General features: G+C 43.3%; 1 protein-coding gene across 2 annotated transcripts in view; it reads left to right on the forward strand.

Annotated features, from left to right (window-relative positions):
• The window catches only part of LOC127005237 (ubiquitin-conjugating enzyme E2 W-like), a 93,824-nt gene that overhangs the window by 59,086 nt on the left and 7,197 nt on the right, over window positions 1–27,541 (forward strand). For both annotated transcript variants that reach the window (XM_050874098.1, XM_050874036.1), the window contains exons 2-3: window positions 13,147–13,238; window positions 22,722–22,824. In XM_050874098.1, the coding sequence (XP_050730055.1) occupies window positions 13,147–13,238; window positions 22,722–22,824 (195 nt within the window). The remainder of the gene's footprint in view (window positions 1–13,146; window positions 13,239–22,721; window positions 22,825–27,541) is intronic.

Consider the following 27,541-nt stretch of genomic DNA (forward strand, 5'->3'; position numbering starts at 1 on the left):
TCCTCCTCCCCCTCCTCCTCCTCCTCCTCCTCCTCGTAATTTATAGAGGTTAAGGAGGATAGACGATTCGATCCCATAAATCCGAAGCGTCGAGTCTCAAGTGTCATTGGATCCTGTATCGATTTGGTGAGCTGGAGAGATTTTTTTCCTTTGACCTTTTAACTTTTTTTCTCTCTCCTTCTCTCTGTCTTTCTATCTTTTTTTCTTTCTTTTGCTAACGTTTTTTTATTCGCTCTTAATTCTTCACTTTTTTTTCTCTCCTCTGCCTTCCTTTCCTTCCTTTTCCTTCTCCTTCGGTTTCTTTCCTTTTTCCTCTCCTTTTCCTCTTCTTCGTCTTTTTCAAGCTTTCATTTTTCTTTCTCTCTTCTCTTCTCTCCTCTTCCATATTTTTTTCTCTCCTTCTCTCCACTTTCCTTTCCCCTTCCTCCCTTTCTCCTCCCTTTCCTTCCCTTTTTTTACTTTCTTCTTCCTCCTTCGTCTTTTCTTCTCCTCACTGTCTTCCTTTTCTTCTTTTTTTCTTCCTTTTCCTTCTCATTTTCGTTCCTTCAATTTCATATTTTCTTCATTTTTTTACTTTTTCTTTTTTATTTCATTTTATTTCTCTTCTTTTCCTATTTTCTCCTCACAGGTTCATCCGATTATAACTTCATTTTCTCCCCTTCTTCCTCCTCCTCCTCCTCCTCTTCCTCCTCCTCTACTTTCATTTATTCTCTACTCTCCACTTCCTTCCTTATTCCCTGTCCTTAGATTTCCACCTCATTTCTCCTCCTCCTCCTCCACCTCCTCCTCCTCCTCCTCCTCCTCCTCCTCCTCCTCCTGTCGTAACCATAACAAGGAAGACTTTGGCCGCCCGGGTTTCCTCTGCTGGAGAGAATGGAGGAGAAATTTTCCTCCCGTTACCTCCTTCCTGCCTTCCTCCTTCCTCCTTCCTCTCCTCCTTCCTTCCTTCCTGAATGTCTCTCCTTTTTTTTTTTGGTCTTTCTCTTTCTCTTTTTTTTTTCCTTATTGGTGTTTTTTTTTCTTTTTTGTTTTTTTTTCTATTTCCTGTTTTTTATTCATTTTATCTTCCTTTTCTTGTATTTCCCTTTTTATTTCTCTTTTTCCTTATTCCTCTTCGCTTGAGTTCTTTCTTTCTTTCTTGCTCCTCCTTGTTTCTCCTTTCTCTCTCTCTCTCCTCCTGTTTTTTTCCTTCTCTCCATCTTCCTCATCTTTCTCCTTCATCTCCTTTTCGTTATTCTCTTTTACTCTGCTCTTCTTATTATTCCCTTTCTTCTCTTCTTCTTCCTTTCCTCTTTTCGTCATCTTTCCCCCTCATCTTTCTTTCTCCTCTTCCTTTCTTTCTTCTCATTTACTCAGTTCTTCTTCATCTCCTTCTTCTCTTCTTCCTTCCTTCCTTTCGTCATCTTTCTCCTCTCCCTGTCTTCTATTCCTTGTCTCTCTTCTCCTTCTTCTTCTTCATCCATTCATCTTCCATTCTAAATATCTTCCTTTTTCTCTCTTTTCTTCTCTTTCTCTCCATTTCTCGACTTTATATTCTTCCTCCATCTCCCTCCCGCCATCCCTCCTCCTTTTCTCTCTCTCTCTCTCTCTCTCTCTCTCTCTCTCTCTCTCTCTCTCTCTCTCTCTCTCTCTCTCTCTCTCTCTCTCTCTCTCTCTCTCTCTCTCTCTCTCTCTCTCTCTCTCTCTCTCTCTCTCTCTCTCATTCTCATTTATCGTCAATCTTTCTTCATATCTTTCCAATATTTCGTCTCTAGTCATTTGGTGTCTCATTTATCCTTTCCTCTTTCCATCTTTCTCTGCGTCTTCTTTTTCCTTCCTCTTCATCAGCATCTTTTTCCTTTTTCCTGTTTTCCTTTTTTTTCATTTCTATATCCGTGTATTTTTCCTTTTCTTTTCAAATTTCCAGAAGCCTTTTTTTTTTTTAGTTTCCCTTCTTTCCCTGTGTTTCACCTCCTTCTGTGTCCCTTTCTTTTTCCTTTCTTCCAGTTTCCTTTCCTTATTTCCCTTTCTTTTCCCTCTTCTAACATCCAGTCACTTATTTTCTCTGCCTTTCCTTCCTTCTCCACCCCTCTCTGTTTTCCCCTCTTTTTCCCTCTTCTTCCAGCATCTTTTCCTTTCCTCTACTCCTTTATTTTCCATCCCTTTCTATATCCCTTTCTTGCCTCTGTTCCAGCTCTTCCTTTTCCTTCTTTTCTCTCCTTTTCTTTTCCTGTCTCTCTCTATATCCCTTTCTTTCCCCTGTTCCAACTTCTTCCTTTTTCCTTTCTCTCTCCTTTTCTTTTTCTATCTCTCTTTATATCCCTTTCTTTCCCCTGTTCCAGTTCTTCCTTTTCCTTCTTTTCTTTCCTTTTCTTTTTCTATCTCTCTCTATATCCCTTTCTTTCCCCTGTTCCAGTTCTTCCTTTTCCCTTTTCTCTCTCCTTTTCTTTTCCTATCTCTCTCTATATCCCTTTCTTTTTCCTCTCCCAGCATCCCTTAATCCCTCTCATCCCCTCTTCCATTATCCTGTCTCTCCTTTCCCTTATCCATCCCTCTTTATCCTCCTTAATCCAACGACCAGCTCATCCTCTTCCCTCGTCTCCCTCTTCTTCTCTCTTATCCCTTGTGTAGCATCTTCCTTTCTCCCTCTCTTTTCCCTCTTCTCTGCGTAGGAAGGAAGGAAGGAAGGAGGGAAGGAAGGCACACACATCTCTCTTCATCATTATCCTTTCTTTCCTTCTATTCAATTCTATCCTTCCAAATCCCTTCTATCCCCCGCTTCCAACTTCTCCCTTTTCTCTCGTTCCCTTCTTCTCTGCGTAAAGGAAGGAAGGAAGGCACACACAGTCAGTCAGTCGGTGCGTGCGTGTGTTCGTAGCGGATACTGTTAAGCAAGGAAGGAGCGACATCAATTAGGCGAGCCGCTGGAGCACAATGGGACGCAGCGAGCAGAAAGTAGCGGGATTGAGGTTAAAGGAGAGAGGGAGACGCCGACACAAGAGCAACGTTATACATCCCCGCTGCGCGCTCTTCTTTTTCGTCCTTCTCTTTTGATATGAATGAGATGAGAAGGATAAGGGAAGGAAGTCAGGCAAGGGAAGGGAAAGAGTTGAAGGAGGAGGAGGAGAAGGTAACGGGATTGGAGTTAAAGGAGAGAAAGAGAGAGAGCAGCGTTACTTCTCTGCTTCGCTCGTCTTTTTCTTCTTTCCTCGCTCGTGACATCCCCGTTTAATGGTGTGTGAGTGTGTTTGGCGTCAGGTTGAATAGAAAGATGTGGTGTTTTGTGCCCTAGTGGTTTGGTGGAGGGCTGTACCATGACCCTAAAGAAACACATATTTGACAAGGCTTTCCTAGGAGTTTTTGGGCATTTCCAGAAGTAGTTTTATGACCCTGGTGGTAGTTTGACCCTTCCTCTGTACCATGACCCTAAAGAAACACATATTTGACAAGACTTTCCTAGGAGTTTTTGGGCATTTCCAGAAGTAGTTTTATGACCCTGGTGGTAGTTTGACCCTTCCTCTGTACCATGAACCTAAAGAAACACATATTTGACAAGGCTCTCGTAAGAGTTTTTGGGCATTTCCAGAAGTAGTTTTATGACTCTGGTGGTAGTTTGACCCTTCCTCTGTACCATGAATATAAAGAAACACATATTTGACAAGGCTTTCGTAGGAGGTTTTGGGCATTTCCAGGAGTAGTTTTATGACCCTAGTTGTGGATTGTGAGTTAGTAAATGTTGTAGTACGTGTGTTTTGCCTTAAAATGGGAAAAAAATCATTGTGGTATATTGCAGAGGGGTGGTTGAAAGAAGTCCTAATTGTAACTTGCTTTATCAGATTGAACGATTTCGAAAGATTTTGAGTTTGTAAAATGTTGTACTACGTGTGTTTTGCCTTAATATAGGAAAAAAATCATAGTGGTATATTGCAGAGGGGTGGTTTGATCAAGTCCTAATTGTAACTTGTTTTTATCAGATTCAACGATTTCGAAAGATTTTGAGTTTGTAAAATGTTGTACTACGTGTGTTTTGCCTTAAAATGGGAAAAAAATCATAGTGGTATATTGCAGAGGGGTGGTTGAAAGAAGTCCTAATTGTAACTTGCTTTATCAGATTCAACGACTTCGAAAGATTTTGAGTTTGTAAAATGTTATACTACGTGTGTTTTGCCTTAAAATGGGAAAAAAAATCATTGTGGTATATTGCAGAGGTGTGATTTAAAAAAGTCCTAATCGTATCTTGCTTTATCAGATTCAACGATTTCGAAAGATTTTGAGTTTGTAAAATGTTGTACTACGTGTGTTTTGCCTTAAAATGAGGAAACAATCATTGTGGTATATTGCAGAGGAGTGGTTTAAAGAAGTCCTAATCGTATCTTGTTTTATCAGATTGAGCGATTTTGAAGCATTTAACCTCCTGAAAATTGACCCTTCAGATAGTTTTTAAAGTTCGTAAATGTTGTAATACGTGTGTTCGGCCTCAGTAGGGAAAAAAAAAGTCGTGATAGAATTTTCCCCGGAGTGATTTGGTAAAGTTTCCAGATCCTAACTTGTCGTAGTATTGTCTAGGGAAACGTCTGATGAAGTTATGATGTTCTGTGATGTTGACTTGGCGAACTTTTATTTTTTTAATCAAGTTAGTTAATGTCATACGCGTGTTCGGCCTCAGATTGATTCTCACATGGTGGTTTTCTTTTTCATTTTTTCTTTTTTTTCTACTCTTTCTCTCTCTCTTTCTTTCGCTTTTTTTTCTTCTATTTCTACTTCCTCACCTGGCAATTTCTTTTATCTTTTTTTTCTACCTTCTCTTTTTCTATAGACTTCATTTCAACTGTCAATTCTCTTTATTTTTCCTTTTTCTACTCCTTCTCTCTCTCTCTTTCTCTTTTTTTCTACTCTATTCTACTCTCTCTCCCCTAGCAATTCTCTTTCTTTTCCTTTTTTCTACGCCTTCTCTCTCTCTTTCTTTCTCTTTATTTCTTCTTCTATTTCTACTCTCTCACCTGGTAACTCTCTTTCTTTTCCTTTTTCTACTCTTTCTCTCTCTTCCTTTTTTTTTCTACTGTATTCTACTCTCTCCTAGCAATTCTCTTTATTTTCCCTTTTCTACTCCTTCTCTCTCTCTCTCTCTTTCTTTCTCTTTATTTCTTCTTCTATTTCTACTCTCCTAGCAATTCTCTTTCTTTTCCTTTTTTCTACTCCTCTCTCTCTTTCTCTTTATTTCTTCTTCTATTTCTACTCTCTCTCCTAGCAATTCTCTTTCTTTTCTTTCTTTTTCTACTCCTTCTCTCTCTCTCTCTCTCTCTCTCTCTCTATCTCTCTCTCTCTCTCTCTCTCTCTCTCTCTCTCTCTCTCTCTCTCTCTCTCTCTCTCTCTCTCTCTCTCTCTCTCTCTCTCTCTCTCTCTCTCTCTCTTTTTCTTTCTCTTTATTTCTTCTTCTATTTCTACTCTCTCTCCTAGCTTCTCTTTCTTTTCCCATTTTCTACTCCTCCTCTCTCTTTCTCTTTTCCTTACCCCATTTCTACTCTATTCTGCTCTTTATTTCCTCTACTTTTATTCTTCTATGCAAATTTTTAAACTCACCTGGTAATTCTTTTTTTGTTTGGTTTTACTCTACGTTTTCTTCTATGCAAATTTGATTACTTACTCGACTTGCTCCCTCATTAACCTTGGCTTCCTCACCTTACCTGTAATACTCACCTTGTTGTCCTTTCACTTTTTTTGTCTTTTCTATTCACCTGTGTTGTAGTTTTGTCTATAACCATTCATGCAAATTTGATGAACTCCATTTACTCACCGGCTTACCTGATTTCCGCGGTTAATTACTCTCACTGACCTGTATGACGCACCTGGTATTTCAATCTCACCTGTAATGTTTTCCTCTTTCTGTTTTTTGTTTAATATTATCCGTCTTCTAACGTGCAGGTGTGATGGTCTAATTAACTCGATTCACCTGATTTCCGCGGTTAATTGCTCTCACTTACCTGTAAAGCACCTGGTAGTTCAATCTCACCTGTAATGTTTTCCTCTTTCTGTTTTTTGTTTAATATTATCCGTCTTCTAACGTGTAGGTGTGATGGTCTACTTAACTCGACTTACCTGATTTCCGCGGTTAATTGCTCTCATTTACCTGTAAAGCACCTGGTAGTTCAATCTCACCTGTAATGTTTTCCTCTCTCCGTTGTTGTTTGATATTATCCGTCTTCTAACGTGCAGGTGTGATGGTCTAATTAACTCGACTTACCTGATTTCCGTGGTTAATTGCTCTCACTGACCTGTAAAGCACCTGGTAGTTCAATCTCACCTGTAATGTTTTCCTCTCTCCGTTTTTTGTTTAGTATTATCCGTCTTCTAAGGTGTAGGTGTGATGGTCTATATAACTCGCTTCATTGCCTCATATACCTGGACGTCTTACTTAATTATCCCTCTCACCTGCCTGACACACCTGGTAGTTTGTTCAATATTATCTTTTTTTATACATCTCTCCGTTTCTTGAAGTGTTACCTGTTTCTTTCTATGCAAATTTGATGGTCTACCTTGATTTATTGCCTCATTTACCTGGCGCCCTTAATTGGCTCCCTCACACCTGCCTGGCACACCTGTTAATTATATCACCTTTTTGTCTTAATAATCTCCCGTATATTAAGTTGTGCTCATTTCCTGTTCCGCAAATTTGGATGTCTGACTCGATTAATTGCCTCATTTACCTGGTGTTCATGCTTAATTACCCTTCACACCTGCCCCTCACACCTAGTTGACTCATTTACCTGTGTGACACGTATTTGGACTCACCTTTTTAGGACTCACGCGTTACCTTCCTCAAATTCCTGTCATTCAATATTCGCCAAACGTGACTCGCTCCCCCTCTCTTTCCCTCTCTCCCTCCCGCCTCGTTTGTTTATTCTCCAATCTCCGCTTAAACGTTGCGCTCACGAACGTTTGTTTGGGCAACGTTCGACAAATAGAAAGAGAATGCGAGGGAGTAAGGCAAATAAATAGAATCATATATATGTATTTTTGTATCTGTTTGTCCAGGTGTGTGTGTGTGTGTGTGTGTGTGTGTGTGTGTGTGTGATTTAGCCTGTTGGTTTGTCTGTCTGTCTGTCTGCCTGTATGTATTAATGTATGTGTGTCTCTCTCTCTCTCTCTCTCTCTCTCTCTCTCTCTCTCTCTCTCTCTCTCTCTCTCTCTCTCTCTCTCTCTCTCTCTCTCTCTCTCTCTCTCTCTCTCTCTCTCTCTCTCTCTCTCTCTTCCCCCCTCCCCCCCTCGCATCACGTCCTCTGCCACAAATACGCAGATTTCCACGTTCATCCTCGCGTGACAAACATGTTTTCCTCACGTTTTCTCGAGAGCATCATGTCATGCGGAGGGAGGAGGCGGAGAGGGAGAGGGAGAGGGGAAGAAAAGGGGAGGGAGAGAGGTTGGAGAGAAATTGGGGAGGAGAGCTTGGGAAAGGTTGGAAAGCTTGTTAATGAGTTAGAGGAAGAAAGTGGGAAAGAGAGATTGGGAAGGTAGAGGAAAAGAAAGGGAAAGGAAAACTTGGGGAGTAAGGGGAACAAAGACACGGAGAGGGAGAGTTTGGGGAGTGAGAAAGAGCTTGGAAAATAAAGGGAAGGGGGAGAAGGGAATGAGAGACCATGGGAAAAGAAGGGAGAGGGAGAGCTTGGGGAGTGAAAGGAATGGAAACGGAAGGGGAGGAAGAGCTGCCCGCTTTGATAAATCCCTTCCCTGGGCGTTAATGTAAATCTTGAGGGAGACAAGTTTACCACGGTATAGATAAGTTTACCTCCCTCCCTCCCTCCCTTTCATCTCTACTTTCCCTCAGTCACCCTCATCCCTCCCTCTCTTTCCCTCCCTCCCTCTCTCCCTCTCTCTCTCTTTCCCTCAGTCACCCTCCTCCCTCCCTTCCTTTCCCTCCCTCCCTCTCTCCTTTTCTCTCCTTCTCTTTCTTCCATCTCCACTTTCTCCTCCCTTTTAATCTTTTTTTATTCCTTCCTCTTCCATCCTTCATCCCTCCCTCCTCTTTCTCTTCTTTCTTCCTCTCTCTCTCCCTGCCGTATTCTCTCCCTTCCTTCCAATCTCCCTTCTCTTCCCTTTCTTTCCCTTCCCTTCCCATCAATTAATTTCATTTCCTTTTCCTTTTTTTCTTTTCCCTTTCCTTCCTTTCCCTTCTCCTCTCTTTCCCTTCCTTTCCCTTCCCTTCCCTTCCCTTCCCTTCCCTTCCCTTCCCTTCCCTTTCTTTCCCCTCCTTTCCCATCAATTCATTTCCTTTCCTTTTCCTCTTTTTCTTTTCCCTTCCCTTCCTTTCCCTTCTCCTCTCTTTCCCTTCCTTCCCTTCCTTTCCCTTCCTCTCCCTTCCTTTCCATTCCCTTCCCTTTGTTTCCCTTCCCTTCCCATCAATTAATTTCCTTTCCTTTTCCTGTTTTTCTTTTCCCTTCCCTTCCTTTCCCTTCTCTCTTTCCCTTCCTTTCCCTTCCCTTCCTTTCCTTTCCCTTCCCTTCCCTTGAGCCTCAGTTTACCTATATTGTTATCCCTGTCATTTGCTCTCTCTCTCTCTCTCTCTCTCTCTCTCTCTCTCTCTCTCTCTCTCTCTCTCTCTCTCTCTCTCTCTCTCTCTCTCTCTCTCTCTCTCTCTCTCTCTCTCTCTCTCTCTCTCTCTCTCTCATCTCCTCCGTTTCTTGTTTCTCGATAATTCACACTTCCTCCTCCTCCTCCTCCTCCTCCTCCTCCTCCTCCTCCTCCTCCTCCTCCTCCTCCTCCTCCTCCTCCTCGACTCTCCCGGATTTCCTTTCCTCCCTTACGTACTCCGTCCTCTTCCTCCCTCCTCCCTCCCTCCTCCCTCCCTCCTCCTCCTTGCTCCTCCGGTTTCCTTCCTCTCTTCCGCTCTCTCTCTCCTCCTCCTTCTCTTCCTCTCCTTCCTCTTTTCTTGCACCTGTTTTGGTTTCCTTTCATCTTCTTCTCTTCTTCCTCCTCCTCCTACTCCTCCTTCTTCTTCTTTTCTTTCTTTCTTTCTTTCTTCGTTTTCTTCTTCTTCTTCTTCTTCTTCTTCTTCTTTTCCTTCATCTCCTTATTATTCTTATTCCTCTTCCTCCTCCTCCTCCTTCTCCTCCTCCTCCTCCTCCTCCTCCTCCTCCTCCTCCTCCTCCCAACACGCTCGTTTCATTTCCATTCGCACACCTCCAATTTCCAGGTTACCTCCACTCTCTCTCTCTCTCTCTCTCTCTCTCTCTCTCTCTCTCTCTCTCTCTCTCTCTCTCTCTCTCTCTCTCTCTCTCTCCTTACTGATTCCTCCGATTTCACTGCCTTCACTTTCCTTCTCTCCTTCTCTCCTCTTATTCTTTCCTTCCTTCTCTTCTCTCTTCTCTCTTCTTCTCCTCTCTCTCTCTCTCTCTCTCTCTCTCTCTCTCTCTCTCTCTCTCTCTCTCTCTCTCTCTCTCTCTCTCTCTCTCTCTCTCTCTCTCTCTCTCTCTCTCTCTCTCTCTCTCTCTCTTTGTTAATCCCAATCTTTCATCTCCCTCCTCCTCCTCATCTCTCATAATCTCCCCTCATCTCCTCTCCTCCCCTCCCTTCCCTCCTTTCCTCCCCTCCTGTGATTTGTACCCGGTTATCTCCCTCCCCTCCCTTCCTCTCCCTTCTGCTTCGTTCCCCTTCCTTACCTGGTTTAATCTCCCTCTTATCTCCTTTCTCTCCCATCCTCTTACTCTCCCTCCCCTCCCTTCCTCTCCCCTTTCCCTCCCTTCCTCTCCCTTCTGCTTCGTTCCCCTTCCTTACCCGGTTTAATCTCCTTCTTATCTCCGTTCTCTCCCTTCCTCTTACTCTCCCTCTCATCTCTTCTCTCCCTTCCTTTTACTCTCCCTCTCTCTCTTCAGTATCCTCTTAGTCTTCTCCTTCTCCTCTCCTCCTCCCATCTTCTTCCTCTCTCTTTCTTCTCTTCCTTTCTTCTTATTAATCTTCTTCTCCCATACAGCATCCTCTTTATCTTCTCTCTTCCTCTCCCTCCTTTTCTCTTAGTTCAGCATCATCTTCACCATCTCCCTCTTCTCTTTCTACCTCCTCATCTCCCACCCTCAGCATCACCTCCACTTCATCTCCCTTTCCTCTCTCCCTCATCTCCATCTCCTCCCAGTATCCTCTTAATATCTCCCTTCTGTCATCTTCCTCTCCCTTCCTCTTCCCCTTCCTCTCCTCACCTTCCCTTCCCTTACCTCTATCTCCCTCTCACAGCATCCTCTTAATCTCCCTTCTCACGTCCTACTCTCCCTTCTTCCCTCTCCTCTCCCTCACAGCATCCTCTCTCCTTCTCCCTTACTTCCTCTCCTCACCTTACCTTCCCTTACCTCCATCTCCCTCTCACAGCATCCTCTTAATCTCCCTTCTCACGTCCTCCCTCTCCCTCCCTCACCTCTCCCTCTCCTCTCCCTCACTTCCTCTCCTCACCTTACCTTCCCTTACCTCCATCTCCCTCTCACAGCATCGTCTTAATCTCCCTTCTCACGTCCTCCTCTCCCTCCCTTACCTCTCCCTCTCAGCATCACCTCTCCCTCCCTCACCTCTTCCTCTTCCTCCCCTCTCTCCCTCCCGCCCCTCCCCGCCCGTCCAGTGTGTCATAACAAGGGATGAGAGTGTTATGGGGCCGCGTGTTCCCTTCCCGGCCCTGACACGTCTTAAACCTGTCTTGCCTCCGCCTAGAAGAACGCCGCCCCATTATATACCTCTCTCTCTCTCTCTCTCTCTCTCTCTCTCTCTCTCTCTCTCTCTCTCTGACATTAGTTACAGTTGCTACAAAATATTCTACAGAAGAGATTATTATGTTTTTTTTTTCGGTAATATAAAAAAATGTTCCTCTTTTTCTACTTCATATAATTTTTGCTTTCATTTATTTTATTTTGTTTCTCTTGAGCTGCAGTTACTTAATACAAGCAAATAAACTAACCAATAAAATCCTCTCAAAATCATTAAAAAAAACACACCTAAGAAAGCGACTCAAACACTTATGGACTCACACACCCACATTTGATAAGGCTTTCGTAGAGGTTGTTGTGTTAGTATTCCCATGGGTAGCGTTATGAGCCGCCTAGTGATAGTTTGACGAGGCTTCTGCTGTACCATGAACGTGAAGAAACACTCATGGGAAACACGACTGACCTCCTTTGTGACCTTGGGGAAAGTTGTCGTGAGAACCGAGAGCGTCAGAGAAAAAATAAAGTCCGTCTCTGGCTCCGAGTGCGTCAGGGCGGGAGATGGCGCGTTGATGTAGGGTCGTGAATTCTTTAACGCGTATCACAGAGAGCACTTGATCCTTTGTGACATTGGGAAATAGTTTTGAGAAGGCCGAATGCGTCAGAGGAAAAATAAAGCCCGTCTCTGGCTCCGAATGCGTCAGGGCGGGAGATGGCGCGTTGATGTAGGGTCGTGAATTCTTTAACGCGTATCACAGAGAGCACTTGATCCTTTGTAACCTTGGGAATAGTTTTGAGAAGGCCGAAAACGTCAGAGAAAAAATAAAGTCCGTCTCTGGCTCCGAATGCGTCAGGGCGGGAGATGGCGCGTTGATGTAGGGTCGTGGATTCCTTAACACGTATCACAGAGAGCACTTGATCCTCTCGTCAACGGAGGATTAAGATGTTCGTCCCAGATAATAAAGAATCGAGCATCGCCATTCCTGTCTCTCTCTCTCTCTCTCTCTCTCTCTCTCTCTCTCTCTCTCTCTCTCTCTCTCTCTCTCTCTCTCTCTCTCTCTCTCTCTCTCTCTCTCTCTTTCGTTTCTTACACAAGGAGAGGATCAACGTAACTAATCCCAGGCTGAATGGGTTCTGATCCCACGAGAGAGAGAGAGAAGAAGAAAATTAACACTACCCAGAATGTGGCACTGAAGGGACATGTGTGTGCATATTTGTGTGTGCGAGTGTGTGTGTGTGTGTGTGTGTGTGTGTGTGTGTGTGTGTGTGTGTGTGTGTGAAAATAAGCTCACCCTCGTTGACCTTGACATACTTTGAGAGAGAGAGAGAGAGAGAGAGAGAGAGAGAGAGAGAGAGAGTGTGTGTGTTAGCTAAAAATCACACGCTAAAATATTCAAAACTTCAAATTCCGACATGGTTTCGATTTTCTATACACGCAAAAAAAAAAAAAAGGAAAAAAATTAAGTGAGGAAGTAGATCAAATTAAATAAGCAAATAAAGAATAGATAACTGGCAATCATTCTCTTACTCACTCTTACTCACTTACTCACTCACTCACTCACTGTCTAACCATTCAAACAACTCACTCAATAACTTACTCACCCACTTACTCATTCACTAACTGTCTAACCAATCTAACAACTCACTCTCTAACTTACTCACTCACTCACTCACTAACCAATCAATCAACTCACTTACTCACTCACTTACTCACCCACTTACTCATTCACTAACTGTCTAACCAATCAAACAACTCACTCATTAACTCACTCACTCACTCATTCACTCACTCACTAACTTACTCACTCACTGTCTAACAAATCAATCAACTCACTCACTCACTCATATTCACTCACACACACACAACCCCTTCGACCTTTCTTCTCTTCTTTTCCTTCCTCTTTCTCTCTCTTTTCGTTCCCTTTCCTCTTCCTCTTCCTCCTCGTTTTCCATCCTTCCCTTCCTCTTCCCTCCTCTTCCTCTTTCCTCCAGAGACGCTATTTTGTGTACTCTTAGACCTTTCTTTTCTTCTTTTCCTTCCTCTTTTTCTTTCTTTTCGTTCCATTTCCTCTTCCTTCCTCTTCCTCTTTCCTCCAGAGACGCTATTTTGTGTACTCTTGCCTTCTCCTCAAATCCCTCACATCCTCGCCCTGAAATCTCCTCCTCCTCCTCCTCCTCCTTCTCCTACTAGAACTTGTTAGTGAGCTTAAGTCTTCCTTCTTTCCTCCTCTCCCTTCCTCCAATCTTTCTTCCTTTCTTTTTTCCTCTTTGTCTCTCGTTCAGTCTTCCTCCCTTCCTCTCCCTCCTTCTTCCTTCGCCTTCATCTCTTCGTCTTCCTCTCTCTGAAATCTCCTCCTCCTCCTCCTCCTCCTCCCAGACCCAAACACCCTCTCATCCTCTTCATCTTCATCACCTCACCTCACTTTCCCATCTTCACCTTCCTCTTCCTCTTACTAATAACCTTGTCTCTCTCTCTCTCCCTCTCCTGCAGAAGCGACTACAGAAGGAGCTCATGTCACTCCTGAAGGAACCTCCGCCCGGCGTGACTGTTGACGTGGACCAGGCGCACACCAAGCTCACAGAGTACGTACACACACACACACACACACACACACACGCACACACACACACACACACACATGCAGACACACGGACGCACACACGCTTTCATGTTGTATTCAAGAGTTTCTACGCACTTTCGCACACAGCTTCTCTCTCTCTCTCTCTCTCTCTCTCTCTCTCTCTCTCTCTCTCTCTCTCTCTCTCTCTCTCTCTCTCTCTCTCTCTCTCTCTCTCTCTCTCTCTCTCTCTCTCTCTCTCTCTCTCATCACTGCTTTCTCCTTCCTTCACTTCGTTTTTTTCCTTTCTATTTTTTGTTTTTTTTTTTTCTTTCGTCTTCTTTCTCTTCCTCTTTTCCCTCCTCTTTTTCTTCCTCTTCCTTCCTCTTCCTCTCCCTCATGACCTTCCTCTTTCTTTTCTTTTCCTCCTTTCCTCTTTTTTCTTTCTCTTCATTCCTCTTCCCCTTTCTCTCCCTCATCACCTTCCTCTTTCTTTTCCTTTCCTCCTTTCCTCTTTCCTCTTTCCTCTTACACTACCGTAGACGCTATTCTGTGTACTGTTACCTCCTCTTAAACCCCTTACATCCTCGCTCTGAAATCTCCTCCTCCTCCTCCTCTTCCTCCTTTAAGTCTTCCTCCTTTCCTCTTCTCCCTTCCTCCAATGTTTCTTCCTTTCTTTTTCCTCTTTGTCTCTCGTTTAGTCTTCCTCCCTTCCTCCTCCTCTCTCTTCCTTCCCCTTCATCTTTTCGTCTTCCTCTCTCTCTGTCTCTGTCTCTCTTTTGATCCTCTTTACAAGCATAATACCTCATAAAGCCTCACAAGCTCTTCTTTATTCTCTCCTTCTCTTTCTCCTTCCTTCTTCTCCTTCTCTCTCTTACTAAAACTCATTAATGATTTTTTTTTTCATCCACTCTCCTTTTTCTCTTCATCTCCTTCCCTTATCTCTCTCTTTCTTCCTTTTCTTCTTTATTATCTTTTCTTCCTCCTCTTCCTTTCCTTCCCCCCTCTTCTTCTCTCTCACTCCTTCCCCATTCCTCCCTCTTTTCCTCTTCCTCTTTCTCTTTTTCTTTTCCCCTTCTTCCTTCCTTCCCCTTTCTTCCTTCCATCTCTCTCTCTCTCTCTCTCTCTCTCTCTCTCTCTCTCTCTCTCTCTCTCTCTCTCTCTCTCTCTCTCTCTCTCTCTCTCTCTTCCTCTTGAAAGCATACATCACGGCGGGCTTCACTCTTTCCTCCTCAGTTCGTCCCTTCCTTCGTCTGCCATCCATCCGTCTTCTCTCTCTCTCTCTCTCTCTCTCCTTCCTGCCTCCTCCTCCCACTCTCCTTCTTCTTCTGGCCGAGTCCCGCCGCCTCGTCACAACTCTTCCCCGCCCTCGTATTTCATCATGTCCACACCCGGTTCATCTTGGTTCTTTATCTTTTTCTTCTCCTCTTCCTCCTCCTCCTCTTCTTCTTGTTTCTCCTGCTTTCCGCTTCTTCCTGCTTCCTGCTCATCCTTCTTCTGTCTCTTCTCTATCTTCTTGCTCCTCTTCCTCCTTCTATTGCTTCTTATTTCCTCCTTCTTAATTTCCTTCTTCTTATTCTCCTTCCTCTTCTTCTGCGTCTGCTTCGTATACCTTTTCCTCCTTCTCTTCCTCCTTCTCCTACTCCTCATCTTTTTATTTTTTTGTTTTGTTTCTCCTGCTTCTCTTTCTTCTCTTCCTGGTTCTGCTTCTTTGTCTGTTTCTCTTTCCCCTTCTTCTTCTTGCTCCTCCTCCTCCTCCTCCTCCTCCTCCTCCTCCATGCATTTCCTCTCTCCGTCAATGTCTCTGTCAGTCTTTGTTTCAGTACTATGCCTATTTTTCCATGTAATTGCTATTCTTCCTCTTCCTCTTCTTTTCCTCCTCCTCCTCTTCTTGTTCTTACTCTTCTTGTACGTTTTCGTCTTCCTTTTGTCTTTGTCTATATCTGTTTTTATTTTTTTATTTTTTCAACTGTGTGTGTTTGTCTGTGTATCTATCTATCTGTCTGTTCGTCTGTGTCTTCGTCTGTCCGTCTGTCTGTCTCGCCCCGCGCTTCCACACAACTTGCTAAGAACCGTTAACTAGGAACAAACAAGATTAAGTCTCCCCAAGTCTTCTGTCCAAGCTTGGAAGACGACAAGAGTTGAGAAGTGTAGTTCTTGTCCCTTCCCCTCCCTTCCCATCCTTTTCCTTCCCTTCCTGTTCCATCCCATCCATTCTTTCCCCTTCCCTTTCCATTATTTTCCTTCCCTTCTTGTTCCATCCTATGCATTTCCGTCCCATCCCTTCCTTTCTCTTTTTCGCTTCTTCTCCCCCCTTCTCTTCCCTCCTCTTCCCTTCCCTTCCCATCCCTTCCCATCCTTTTCCTTCCCTTCCTGTTCCATCCCGTCCATTCTTTCCCCTTCCCTTTCCATTATTTTCCTTCCCTTCTTGTTCCATCCTATGCATTTCCGTCCCATCCCTTCCTTCCTCTTTTTCGCTTCCTCCCCTCCCTTCCCTTCCCTCCTCTTCCCTTCCCTTCCCATCCCTTCCCATCCTTTTCCTTCCCTTCCTGTTCCATCCCATCCATTCTTTCCCCTTCCCTTTCCATTATTTTCCTTCCCTTCTTGTGCCCTCCAATGCATTTCCGTACCATACCTTCCATTCTCTTTTCCTTCTTCTCCTCCTTCCTTCCTCTTCCTTCCTTCCCTTCCCATCCTTTTCCTTCCCTTCCTGTTCCATCCCATCCATTCTTTCCCCTTCCCTTTCCATTATTTTCCTTCCCTTCTTGTTCCATCCTATGCATTTCCGTCCCATCCCTTCCTTTCTCTTTTTCGCTTCTTCCCCTCCCTTCCCTTCCCTCCTCTTCCCTTCCCTTCCCATCCCTTCCCATCCTTTTCCTTCCCTTCCTGTTCCATCCCATCCATTCTTTCCCCTTCCCTTTCCATTATTTTCCTTCCCTTCTTGTTCCATCCTATGCATTTCCGTCCCATCCCGTCCGTTCTCTTTTCCTTCTTCCCTCCCTTCCTTCCCTCTCTTCCTTCCTTCCCATCCCTTCCCATCCTTTCCCTTCCCTTCCTGTTCCATCCATTCCCGTCCCTTGCCTTCCCTTTCCTTTCCTTCCCTTCCCTTTCTGTTCCATCCCATCCCTTCCCGTCCCATCCCTTGCTTTCTCTTTTCCCCTCTTCCCCTTCCTTCCCTTCCCTTCTCTTCCCTTCCCTTCCCTCCTTTCCCGTTCCATCTCTTGCTGTCTCTTTTCGCCTCTTCCCCTCTCTTCCCTTCCCTTGCCTTCCCTTCCCTTCCCTTCCCTTCCTATCCTTTTTCATTCTTTCCCTTCCCATCCCATTCCTTCCCTTCCCTTCCCTTCCTGTCCTTTCTCTTTCTTTCCCTTTCTTTCCCTTCCCATCCCATTCCTTCCCATCCCTTCCCTTCCTATCCTCTCTATTTCTTTCCCATCCCTTCCCTTCCCTTCACATCCCTTCCCTTCCTGTCCTTTATCATTCTTTCCCTTCCCATCCTATTCCTTCCCTTCCCTTCTCTCCCCTTCCCTTCTACGCCGCTGTTCTTCTCCTCCTCCTCCATCTCTTCGCCTTTAAACGTATCTCTGTAACCTGAGGGACTGTCTACCCCCTCCCCCTCTCTCTCTCTCTCTCTCTCTCTCTCTCTCTCTCTCTCTCTCTCTCTCTCTCTCTCTCTCTCTCTCTCTCTCTCTCTCTCTCTCTCTCTCTCTCTCTCTCTCTCTCTCTCTCTCTCTCTCTCTCTCTCTCTCTCTCTCTCTCTCTCTCTCTCTCTCTCTCTCTCTCTCTCTCTCTCTCTCTCTCTCTCTCTCTCTCTCTCTCTCTCTCTCTCTCTCTCTCTCTCTCTCTCTCTCTCTCTCTCTCTCTCTCTCTCATCTTCCTCGCGCGCATAAAAAGAAATGAAAAAAAGTATCCTTGTTATATCCAGTCTCACTTTACGAACAGGATTTAAAAATTAAGCCTCCAGAGTAGATTGGATATAAGATCTGCGGGGTACGAACGTGTGACTGGCTGACTGGCTGACTGACTGGTTGGTGAGACTGACTTACTTGCTGAATGGCTGAGATGGGAAATGGATGCCGGCTGTCTGACTGGATGGCTGACTGACTGGTTGGTGAGACTGACTTACTTGCTGAATGGCTGAGATGGGAAATGGATACTGGCTGGCTGGCTGGATGGCTGACTGACTGGCTGACTGACTGACTTGCTAAATGGCTGAGATGGGAAATGGATGCTGGATGGCTGACTGGATGGCTGATTGGCTGACTGACTGACTGGGTGACTGACTGGCTAGTTGACTGACTGAGTGGATGAATAGATGGGGGAGGAGGAGGAGGAATAGGAAGAAAAGAAGGAGAAATAAGAGAAAGAGAATAAGGAATAGAGAGTAATGAAAGAAGAAATTTAAGGAAAATTAGGAAAAGGTGGAGAAGAAAAATAAAAGAAAACAGAAAAGGAGGAAGAAGAAAAAGAAGAAACAAAGTAAAGGGAAAAAAGAGAACAGTAATAATAAAAAAAAGATAATAAAAGAAGTAATAAAAGGAGAAAGGGGAATAGGAGAAAGAGGAAGAGACTGAAGAAGGAAACAAATGATAATAATAATAATAATAATAATAATAATAATAATAATAATAATAATAATAATAATAATAATAATAATAATAATAATAATAATAATAATAATGAAGATAGTGATAATTAAAGCCATTCACCACCACCACCATCATCACCATCATCACCACCACCATCACCACCACCATCACCACCACCACCATCACCACCACCATCACCACCATCATCATCACCACCTCTTGCTGTCTCTAGATGTTCACTCACCATAATTAAACCTGAACCGGAAGCTGCGTGCGTGTGTGTGTGTGTGTGTGTGTGTGTGTGTGTGTGTGTGTGTGTGTGTGTGTGTGTGTGTGTGTGTGTGTGTGTTGACATGGAAAGCAGAACAAAGGAAATAAAAGAATACACAATGGTTTTTTTTTTTTCCCCCTCTCCCTTCCTCACTTTTTTTTTTTTTCTCTCACTGCACACACACACACATACACGCACACGAAGAGAGAGAGAGAGAGAATCACCCACCCTAACAAAGCAAAACAAAAAAAAGCAAACACGAACATTACCTTGAGTCGAAATGGCCAAGCAAATCTGAAAGTCGTTAAAAATATGTAAAATAACACATTCCCATAACACTTTAATGGAAGAAGGGAAGGGGAAGGGAAGGGAAGGGAAAGGGAGGTGGAGGGTGATAGGGGAAGGTTGAAGGGTGGTAGGGTAAGGTTGAGCTTGGTAGGGGAAGGGGAACGGAAGGAGAATGGTGAGGGTCGTAGGGGGAAGGGAGGAAGGGAAAGTGAAAGGGAGGATAGGGAAAAGTTGAGTGTGGGAAGGGAAGGGAGAGAGTGGAAGGGAAAGGTTGAGGAAGAGGAAGAGAAGGAAATAATACAGAGAAGAAATAAAAGAAGATGAAGAAAGAGGAAGAGGAAAAAAAGGAGGTATGAGAAAGAGGAAGGGAAGGAGGAGGGAAGGGGAGGAATGTAGGAAGGAGGGGGAAGGAAGGGAAAGGAAAGGGGAGGATGGTAGGAAGGAAGGTTAAGGGTGGTAGAGGAAAGGGGGAAGGAAAGGGTGGAAGAGGAAGGGGGAAGGAGAAGGGAAAGGGAAGGAAGGTAGGAGGGAAGGTTAAGGATGGTAGGGGAAGGGAAGAGAGGAAAGGGAAGGGAAGGGGACGGGTGGCAGCCTGTACAAACTCGACCTACTTCTGTCATGGTGTCCTGCAATAGAGAGGGTTCGATTCCCCTTATAAAACTCGATCCCACATTTGGACACGAAGGAGCGCATTGAGAATAAGAGAATCACATTGGAAATACGTTTATCTGTTTATACTTTCATGTTGTTTTTTTCCTTATATTTTTTTTCTCTCCGTTTTCCTTTCCTCCTCCTCCTCCTCCTCCTATTCCTCCTCTTCGTTATCTTGGTCTTTCTCTTCTTCCTTCTTTCTTCTTTTTCTTATTTTCTTATTTTTCTTCCATTCTTTTATTTCGTCCTCCTCTTTCTTGTGTTTCTTCCTCTTCCTCTTCTTTTGTTTCTTTGCTTTATTCTTTTATCTTCCTCCTCTTCCTCTTCTTCATCTTCTTTTTCTTTTCCTCAGCGGGGTTTTTTTTCTCTTCTTCCTCTACCTCATCCTCAACAATTTTTTTTCTTTTTTTGTCTCCGTCTTTCTCTCCCTCCTCCTTCTCTTCTTCCTCCTCGTTATCTTTCTCTTTCTGTTTTTCCTTCTTTTATCTTTTTTTTCTTTCTTTGCCTTTTTTATCTCTCCTCCTCCTTCTTATCTTTCTCTTTCTTCTTCTGTTCCTTCTTCTTTATCATCCTTTCTTTCTTTCTTCGATGTATTTTTTCCTTCATTTTCTTCTTCTTCTTCCTCCTAATCTTCCCTTTTTCTCTTCTTCATCGTTTTTTTCTTTCTTTATTTTTTCTCCGTTTTCTCTCCATCTCCTCATTCTGTTCCTGTTCATTATCTTCACATTTCTCTTTTCCTTATTTCTCTTTCATTCTTTTATTTCCTTTTCCTCCTCTTCCTCATCTGTCCTATCTTCCTCTTTCTGGTAATCTTTTCTCTTGATCTTCTTTTGTTTCTTTTCTGTATTCTTTTCTCCTCCTCCTCTTCCTCCTCCTCCTTATGGCCTCCTTGATATCTTCCTCTCTCTCTGTTCCTTCATTATCCTTCTTTATCCATCTTTATCTTTAATCTGATCCTTCTTTTTATCTTTCTTTCTGTTCCTTCTTTACCTTGACTAAGCTTTACGCGGCTTGACATGACCTGACTTGATTTGACTTGGCTTGACTTGACTTGGGGTGGGTTAGGTTGACTTGGGTTGACATTGTTCGGGTCGTGCTGTGTTGTGCTGGGTTAGATCGGGTTAGATTGGCTTTGGTTGGGTAACGCTGGGTTGGCTTGGGTTGCATTGGGTTAAGTTGGGTTGGGTTGGGTTAGGTTAGGTTAGGTTAAGTTGGGTTGTGCTGGGTTCCGTTGGCTTGGGTTACATTGGGTTAAGTTGGGTTGGGTTGGGTTACGTTGGGTTAGGTTAGGTTAGGTTAAGCTGGGTTGTGCTGGGTTCCGTTGGCTTGGGTTACATTGGGTTAAGTTGGGTTGGGTTGGGTTACGTTGGGTTAGGTTAGGTTAGGTTAAGCTGGGTTGTGCTGGGTTCCGTTAGGTTGGCTTGGGTTGCATTGGGTTAAGTTGGGTTGGGTTGTGGTGGGCTCCGTTCCGTTGGCTTGGGTTACATTGGGTTGCATTGGGTTAAGTTGGGTTCGCTTTGGTTAGGTTAGGTTAAGTTGGGTTGTGCTGGGTTCCGTTGGCTTGGGTTGCATTGGGTTAAGTTGGGTTCGCTTTGGTTAGGTTAGGTTAAGTTGGGTTGTGCTGGGTTCCGTTGGCTTGGGTTACATTGGGTTAAGTTAGGTTGGGTTACGTTGGGTTAGGTTAAGTTGGGTTGTGCTGGGTTGACTTGGGTTACATTGGGTTAAGTTGGGTTCGCTTTGCTTGGCTTCTCTCTGGTCTCCTCCTCGTACAGATATCGTTGACGGCTCTCGGTCCGCTTTCCAATAATCGAAGGTCACTCTCAGCTCACTTGGCAGGCTAGTGACCGTTCGAGGGGTTTACAAGACTGTTTACTCCCGCCAAGCCGACTGGTCCCTTTCCTCCTCCTCCTCCTCCTCTCCTTCTTCCTCCTCCTTCTTCTCCTCCTTCTCCTCTCTTCCTCCTGCTCCTTCCCTTCATTCTTTTTCTTCCTTCTGTTTCTTCTTCGTCGTCGTGTTTTGGTTATTTTTCTTTTTCCTTCTCCTCCTCTTCCTCCTCCTCCTCCTTCTCCTCTCTTCCTCCTGCTCCTTCCCTTCATTCTTTTTCTACCTTTTGTTTCTTCTTCGTTGTCGTGTTTTGGTTATTTTTCTTTTTCCTTCTCCTCCTCTTCCTCCTCCTTCTCCTTCTCTTCCTCCTCCTCCTCTTCATTCTCCCTCTTTAATAGACATCCATATCTTCTGAACCTAATTTAATCCCTCACTCCCTCACTATTGAACAACCCACTCCCTCCCTCCCTCTCATCCCTCTCTCATCCCACTCATCCAACGTTGCCAGATTGTCGTACTCAGCCGGTTATATTTCCCGACTTCCTACCCCCAAAGTGTCATCTGGGGTCCAATAACGAAACTCATTTATAGTCATCGTTAAAAGAGTTGGATTCTGATGTTTCTTGGCAATAGTTAGGCGTGTCAGAAACCGGTGTATACTATGGTCTGAGTACGATAATCTGGGAACGGTGATCTCATCTCTCCCTCTCCTACCACTCCCAGCATCCCATCATGACAACCTTTCTCTAGCAGTCCACCCGTATCACCAACCATCATACCAAGATCATTCCTAGACATCCCCAAGCAAGCCTACCTAATCCTAGTGACCTAGTCATTCCCACATTCCCGGCTATTCCTAATCCTATCCAATTAGTACGCACGAGAGAGAGAGAGAGAGAGAGAGAGAGAGAGAGAGAGAGTGAGAGTGAGAGAGAGAGAGAGAGAGAGAGTTGTGTTAAAATTCACTTCAATACACCTTTTTTGTCCTTAAGTGGTATTTATGATGTGTTGATGACAGGCAATGTGTCACGCTAAGGAGGAGGAGGAGGAGGAGGAGGAGAAAGAAGAGGAGGAGGAGGAGGAATTGGGGGTTTTGTTGCCGTAGACTTTCTCTCAGCATATTTAGGTTAACTGTAATGCTTTCAAGTCAAGGCCGTTTCCGTGTGTGTGTGTGTGTGTGTGTGTGTGTGTGTGTGTGTGTGTGTGTGTGTGTGTGTGTTCTTGCTTGTTTGTTTTATCCTTTTTGTTTGTTTGTTTGTTTGTTTTTACCGGACTGAGTCAAGTTTGTTTTGGCCCCTTATGAGAGAGAGAGAGAGAGAGAGTAGGTATAAAGGTGTTAATTTCCAGGTATATTTCTTTAGGTGTGTGTAATTAAGACCTAATTTGCCTGTCTTTATTACACCTGATTTACCTGTTCTCTTCTGCAGGTGGGTGTAGGTATATAGCTGTAAGTTTCCAGGTATATTTCTTGAGGTGTGTGTAATTAAGACCTCATTTACCTGTCTTTATTACACCTGATTTACCTGTTCTCTTCTGCAGGTGGGTGTAGGTATATAGCTGTAAGTTTCCAGGTATATTTCTTTAGGTGTGTATAATTAAGACCTCATTTACCTGTCTACACACCTGACTTACCTGTGTTCTCTTCTGCAGGTGGGTGTTTGGGTGTAGGTATAAAGGTGTAAGTTTCCAGGTATATTTCTTTAGGTGTGTATAATTAAGACCTCATTTACCTGTCTACACACCTGACTTACCTGTGTTCTCTTCTGCAGGTGGGTGTTTGGGTGTAGGTATATAGCTGTAAGTTTCCAGGTATATTTCTTTAGGTGTGTATAATTAAGACCTCATTTACCTGTCTACACACCTGACTTACCTGTGTTCTCTTCTGCAGGTGGGTGGTGCACATGGAAGGCGCCTCAGGAACGCTCTACGAGGGCGAAAAGTTCCAACTCCAGTTCAAATTCTCACCCAAGTACCCCTTCGACTCCCCCGAGGTAAGGGAAGGTGGGGGAAGGAGGGAGGAGGGGGAAGGGACGGGGACTTTTAAAGGGGGGTCTGATCTCTCTGTTTTTTGTCTCTGTCTGTCTATGAATCTGTCTATCTGTCTGTCTCTCTCTGTCTATTTGTCTATCTATCTATCTTTCGCTTCGCTGACTCTGATTCTTCTTCTTCTTCTTCTTCTTCTTCTTCTTTTTCTTCTTGTCCCTCCTGGTCTTGTTCTTGTTCTTCTTGTTCTTATTTTTCTTCATCTTCTTCATCTTTTTCATCATCTCCTTATTCTCTTCCTTCCTGTTCTTCCTTTTTTGTTCTTCTTGTTCTCGTTCGTGTTCTTCCTGTTCGTTTTCTTGTTTTGCTTCTTACTCTTCTTCTACTCTCTTCCTACCTCATTTATCCCCTCCTTCTCCTCCTCCTCGTCGTTCTCTCTCCCACCCCCCTCAACGTATCCTTCTCTCTCTCTCTCTCTCTCTCTCTCTCTCTCTCTCTCTCTCTCTCTCTCTCTCTCTCTCTCTCTCTCTCTCTCTCTCTCTCTCTCTCTCTCTCTCTCTCTCCCTGGCTTATTTTTCTTTTCTTTCTTTATCTTTTCTTGTCAGGTGAAGTTGTTTGTCTTGACGCCTCCAGGAAGCTTTGGGAAGACGGATAACTGTTGCATTGTGTTTCTTTATTTTTTTCTTGTTTTTTATTCTGAGTGACACGTATTTTCCTTCTTTTCTTTTCCTTCTCTCTCTATATATATACTGTTGATGTTTTCGTTTTTTTTCATTTGCTGTTGTTTTTTCTTTTTATCTTCTTGCCCTTTTCATCTCCTTTATTTCATCTTTCTCTTTTTTTCTGTTTTCTTTTTCTTTTTTATCTTGCATTTTCATCTCCTTCATTTCATCTCTTTCTTTTTTATGTCTTTTAATAAGTGTAGTTTCTATCCATGTTTTCTTTTTCTTATTCTACAGTTTTATTTTCATTCATTTTCTTGCTTTTCTTCTCTGTCGTTGCATCTTATTCTTGTCCTCATGTATGTGTGATTCTAATAAGTGGTTTTTTTTTTTTTTTTTTTTTTTTTTACAGCAAAGGAGACAGCTCAAGGGTACAAAAAAGTAAACATTAATAAAAAAAAAAGCCCTCTTTGCTCCTAAAGAAATCAAAGAGGTGGCCGAAAGATAAGTCAGTTTCGGGAGGAGAGGTGTCCTGATACCCTCCTCTTGAAAGAGTTCAAGTCGTAGGCAGGAGGAAATACAGATGAAGGAAGATTGTTCCAGAGTTTACCAGCGTGAGGGATGAAAGAGTGAAGATGCTGGTTAACTCTTGCATAAGGGGTTTGGACAGTATAGGGATGAGCCTGAGTAGAAGTCGAGTGCAGCAGGGCCGCGGGAGGGAGGCATGCAGTTAGCAAGTTCAGAAGAGCAGTCAGCGTGGAAATATCGATAGAAGATAGAAAGAGCAACATTGCGGCGGAATTTAAGAGGTGAAGACTATCAGTATGAGGAGGAAGCTGATGAGACAGAGCCTTTGCCTCACTCTGTCCAGAAGAGCTGTGTGGTGGAGCCCCCCACATGAGATGCATACTCCATACGAGGGCGGACAAGGCCCCTGTATGGACAGCAACTGTGCAGGGGAGAAGAACTGGCGGAGACAGTACAGAACGCCCAGCCTCGAGGAAGCTGATTTAGTAAGAGATGAGATATGAAGTTTCCAGTTGAGATTTTGAGTTAAAGATAGACCGAGGATGTTTAGTGTTGAGGAAGGTGATAGCTGGGTGTTGTCAAGAATAGGGGATAGTTGTTTGGAAGATTGTGTCAGTGGATGTGGAGAAACTGTGTTTTGAGGCGTTGAAGGACACCAGGTTCTTCTTGCCCCAATCGGAAATAATAGTAAGGTCTGAGGCTAAGCGTTCTGCAGCCTCCAGCCTTGAGTCGTTAAGTTCCTGAAGGGTGGGTCTTCTATTACAAGAAGTTGAATAATGCAGAGTGGAATCATCGGCGTAGGAATGGATAGGACAGTTCGTTTTGGAAAGAAGATCATCAATGAACAACAGAAAAAGAGTGGGAGATAGGACAGAACCCTGTGGGACACCACTGTTAATAGATTTAGGGGAAGAACAGTGACCGTCTACCACGGCAGAAATAGAACGGTCAGAAAGGAAACTGGAGATAAAGGTACAGAGAGAAGGATAGAAACCGTAGGAGGGTAGTTTAGAAAGCAAAGATTTGTGCCAGACCCTATCAAAAGCTTTTGATATGTCCAGCGCAATAGCAAAAGTTTCACTGAAACGGCTAAGAGAGGACATTCATGGTGCAAAAGCCTAGTCCAGCTAACACTAGGCTCATCAAACTACCCATGGAAATACTAACATAACCTCTACCGAAGCCTTATCAAACGTGGGTGTATTAAACGATCACCAGGCTTATCAAACCACCCATGGGAATTCTAACATAACCTCTACCAAAGCCTTATCAAACGTGGGTGTGTTAAACGATCACTAGGCTCGTAAAATTACTACTCATGGAAATACCCACCCACCTCCACCAAAGCCTTATCAATGTGGGTGTTCAGACTATCACTCGGCTCATGAAACTAACCACGTAAATACTAATATAACCTCTACGGAAGCTTATGAAATGTGGGTGTGTGAATATCCCAAAATGTCTGGGAATACGTCATCTGCAAATTTCTTAATATCATTCCTTTAGTTTTCCTTGTGAGCGATTATTTTGGGGTTCGATGTGTCTGAAAAAAGTTAATATATGTGAATTAAATTTCTGGTTATGCTGCCATCAAGATCCTTATGGCCTTGTTCAGTAAGACTCGCGTAGCCCAGCCTGTCGTGACCTCGTGTTGATGATATACCTGATAAGGGAGTGGGGGGTGATGATTGGGAAGATAGCGATGGGGAGACCTGTGTGTGTGTGTGTGTGTGTGTGTGTGTGTGTGTGTGTGTGTGTGTGTGTGTGTGTGTGTGTGTGTGTGTGTGACCTTCGACGATGTAACATTATTAAGCATTATTTCTCTGCTAGGTCATTGTTATAAGGTAGCTTCGTGTCAAAACTTAACTCCCCTTTCTAATTTACCTCCAACACTCGCTAAGTAGAATAAAGTATAAAGACTTTCGCCCTTATTGCATGCTATCAATGGCTAGTGTAACGGAGATGAGCACTGAGGCCACACGCACCCATACCGTATGCCTTTAACTTTACTAACTCTAACTTATTACTTTACTAACTGATACTAGGTCATGGTAGCATCGTGTCAAAACTAACTTCCCTTTATAATGCATTTCTAACATTCGCTTAATAGAGTAATATAGAGTCTTACGCCCGTATTACACTCACTAATTCATTTCTAACACCTGCTAAATAGAGGAAAATATATTAAGTCTTCGGCCCGTATTATAAGCTCTCCCTCGATCGGCTCCAACACCATCAGTCACTCCTGTGTTGCCAGATCTAAAGAGATATCTTGAGATTTACTGAAATTTTGATGAATCTCAGAAATATATATATTTTTTTTTTAACAACAAAGGAGGCAGCTCAAGGGCACACACACATAAAAAAAAAAAAATGATCAATCTCATGAATAATTTGTATATTGCTTTTCCAAATTTTCACCAGATAGTTATAAATAATACTGATATAATGCTTTTTAACTTAATTTCATCTACATAACATATATCACAAGAACCACTACATATATATTAAAGTGCGTCTGCCGAATTTTTACCTACCTACTGAATTTTCTCGCAATGATCTACTGAAATTTTCCCTGCACCATCTGGCAACACTCACTCACTCAGACCATGCGCGCTCCTTATGACCTATCCAAGAACCGCTCTGAACCACTTTTGCGGGTTAACGGATATACATCCAACATAATCATTCTCGCCGTTAGTAATTGTTCAGCGCAAATTGACCAATAAAAACTAAGTGGGAGTGGAGTATCTTGGAATTCACTGAAGACGAAGGAGAATTGTGTGAAAGCCGCCGTTGGTATTTGAGTTGGTAATAACGAGGATTGTTTTGGTAAGGGAGAGTTGGTAATACTGACGATAGTGTTGACGATAGCGTAGCGAATTTTGTATTGTAAGCAGTATTGTAAGCTGCTCTAATCTCTCCTTTTGTTTGCTTTGTCGGAAGAGGGAGTTAGTGGGTTTTGTTTGTTGCCCTTGTGGTGTTTACTGTAAAAAAAAGGTATTCGTATAGTAAGTTTAATCATTGTGAAAGAGAATTATAAATATGGAATGGCTTAAAAAATAGATTCCTTCCTAAATTCCCCTTCATCACTCGCTAAATAAATAAATAAATATGATGATTGGAATTAACTTTCAACTTTAACTTTCAATTTTAACTTTCCTGTCTAATTTAACCATCTACTTCAACTTTCCTTTCTACTTTAACTCTCTACTTTAACCTTCTACTTTAACTTTCCTTTCTACTTTAACTCTCTACTTTAACCTTCTACTTTAACTTTCCTTTCTACTTTAACTCTCTACTTTAACCTTCTACTTTAACTTTCCTTTCTACTTTAACTCTCTACTTTAACCTTCTACTTTAACTTTCCTTTCTACTTTAACTCTCTACTTTAACCTTCTACTTTAACTTTCCTCTCTACTTTATCTTTCTACTTTAACTTTCTACTTTAACTCAACTTTCTACTTTAACTTTCTACTTTAACTCAACTTTTTACTTTAACTTTCTACTCTAAATAACATTCCTTCCTACTTTA

This window comes from Eriocheir sinensis, chromosome 1, assembly GCF_024679095.1.
Source record: "Eriocheir sinensis breed Jianghai 21 chromosome 1, ASM2467909v1, whole genome shotgun sequence".
In the NCBI taxonomy this organism is placed as follows: Eukaryota; Metazoa; Arthropoda; class Malacostraca; order Decapoda; family Varunidae; genus Eriocheir; species Eriocheir sinensis.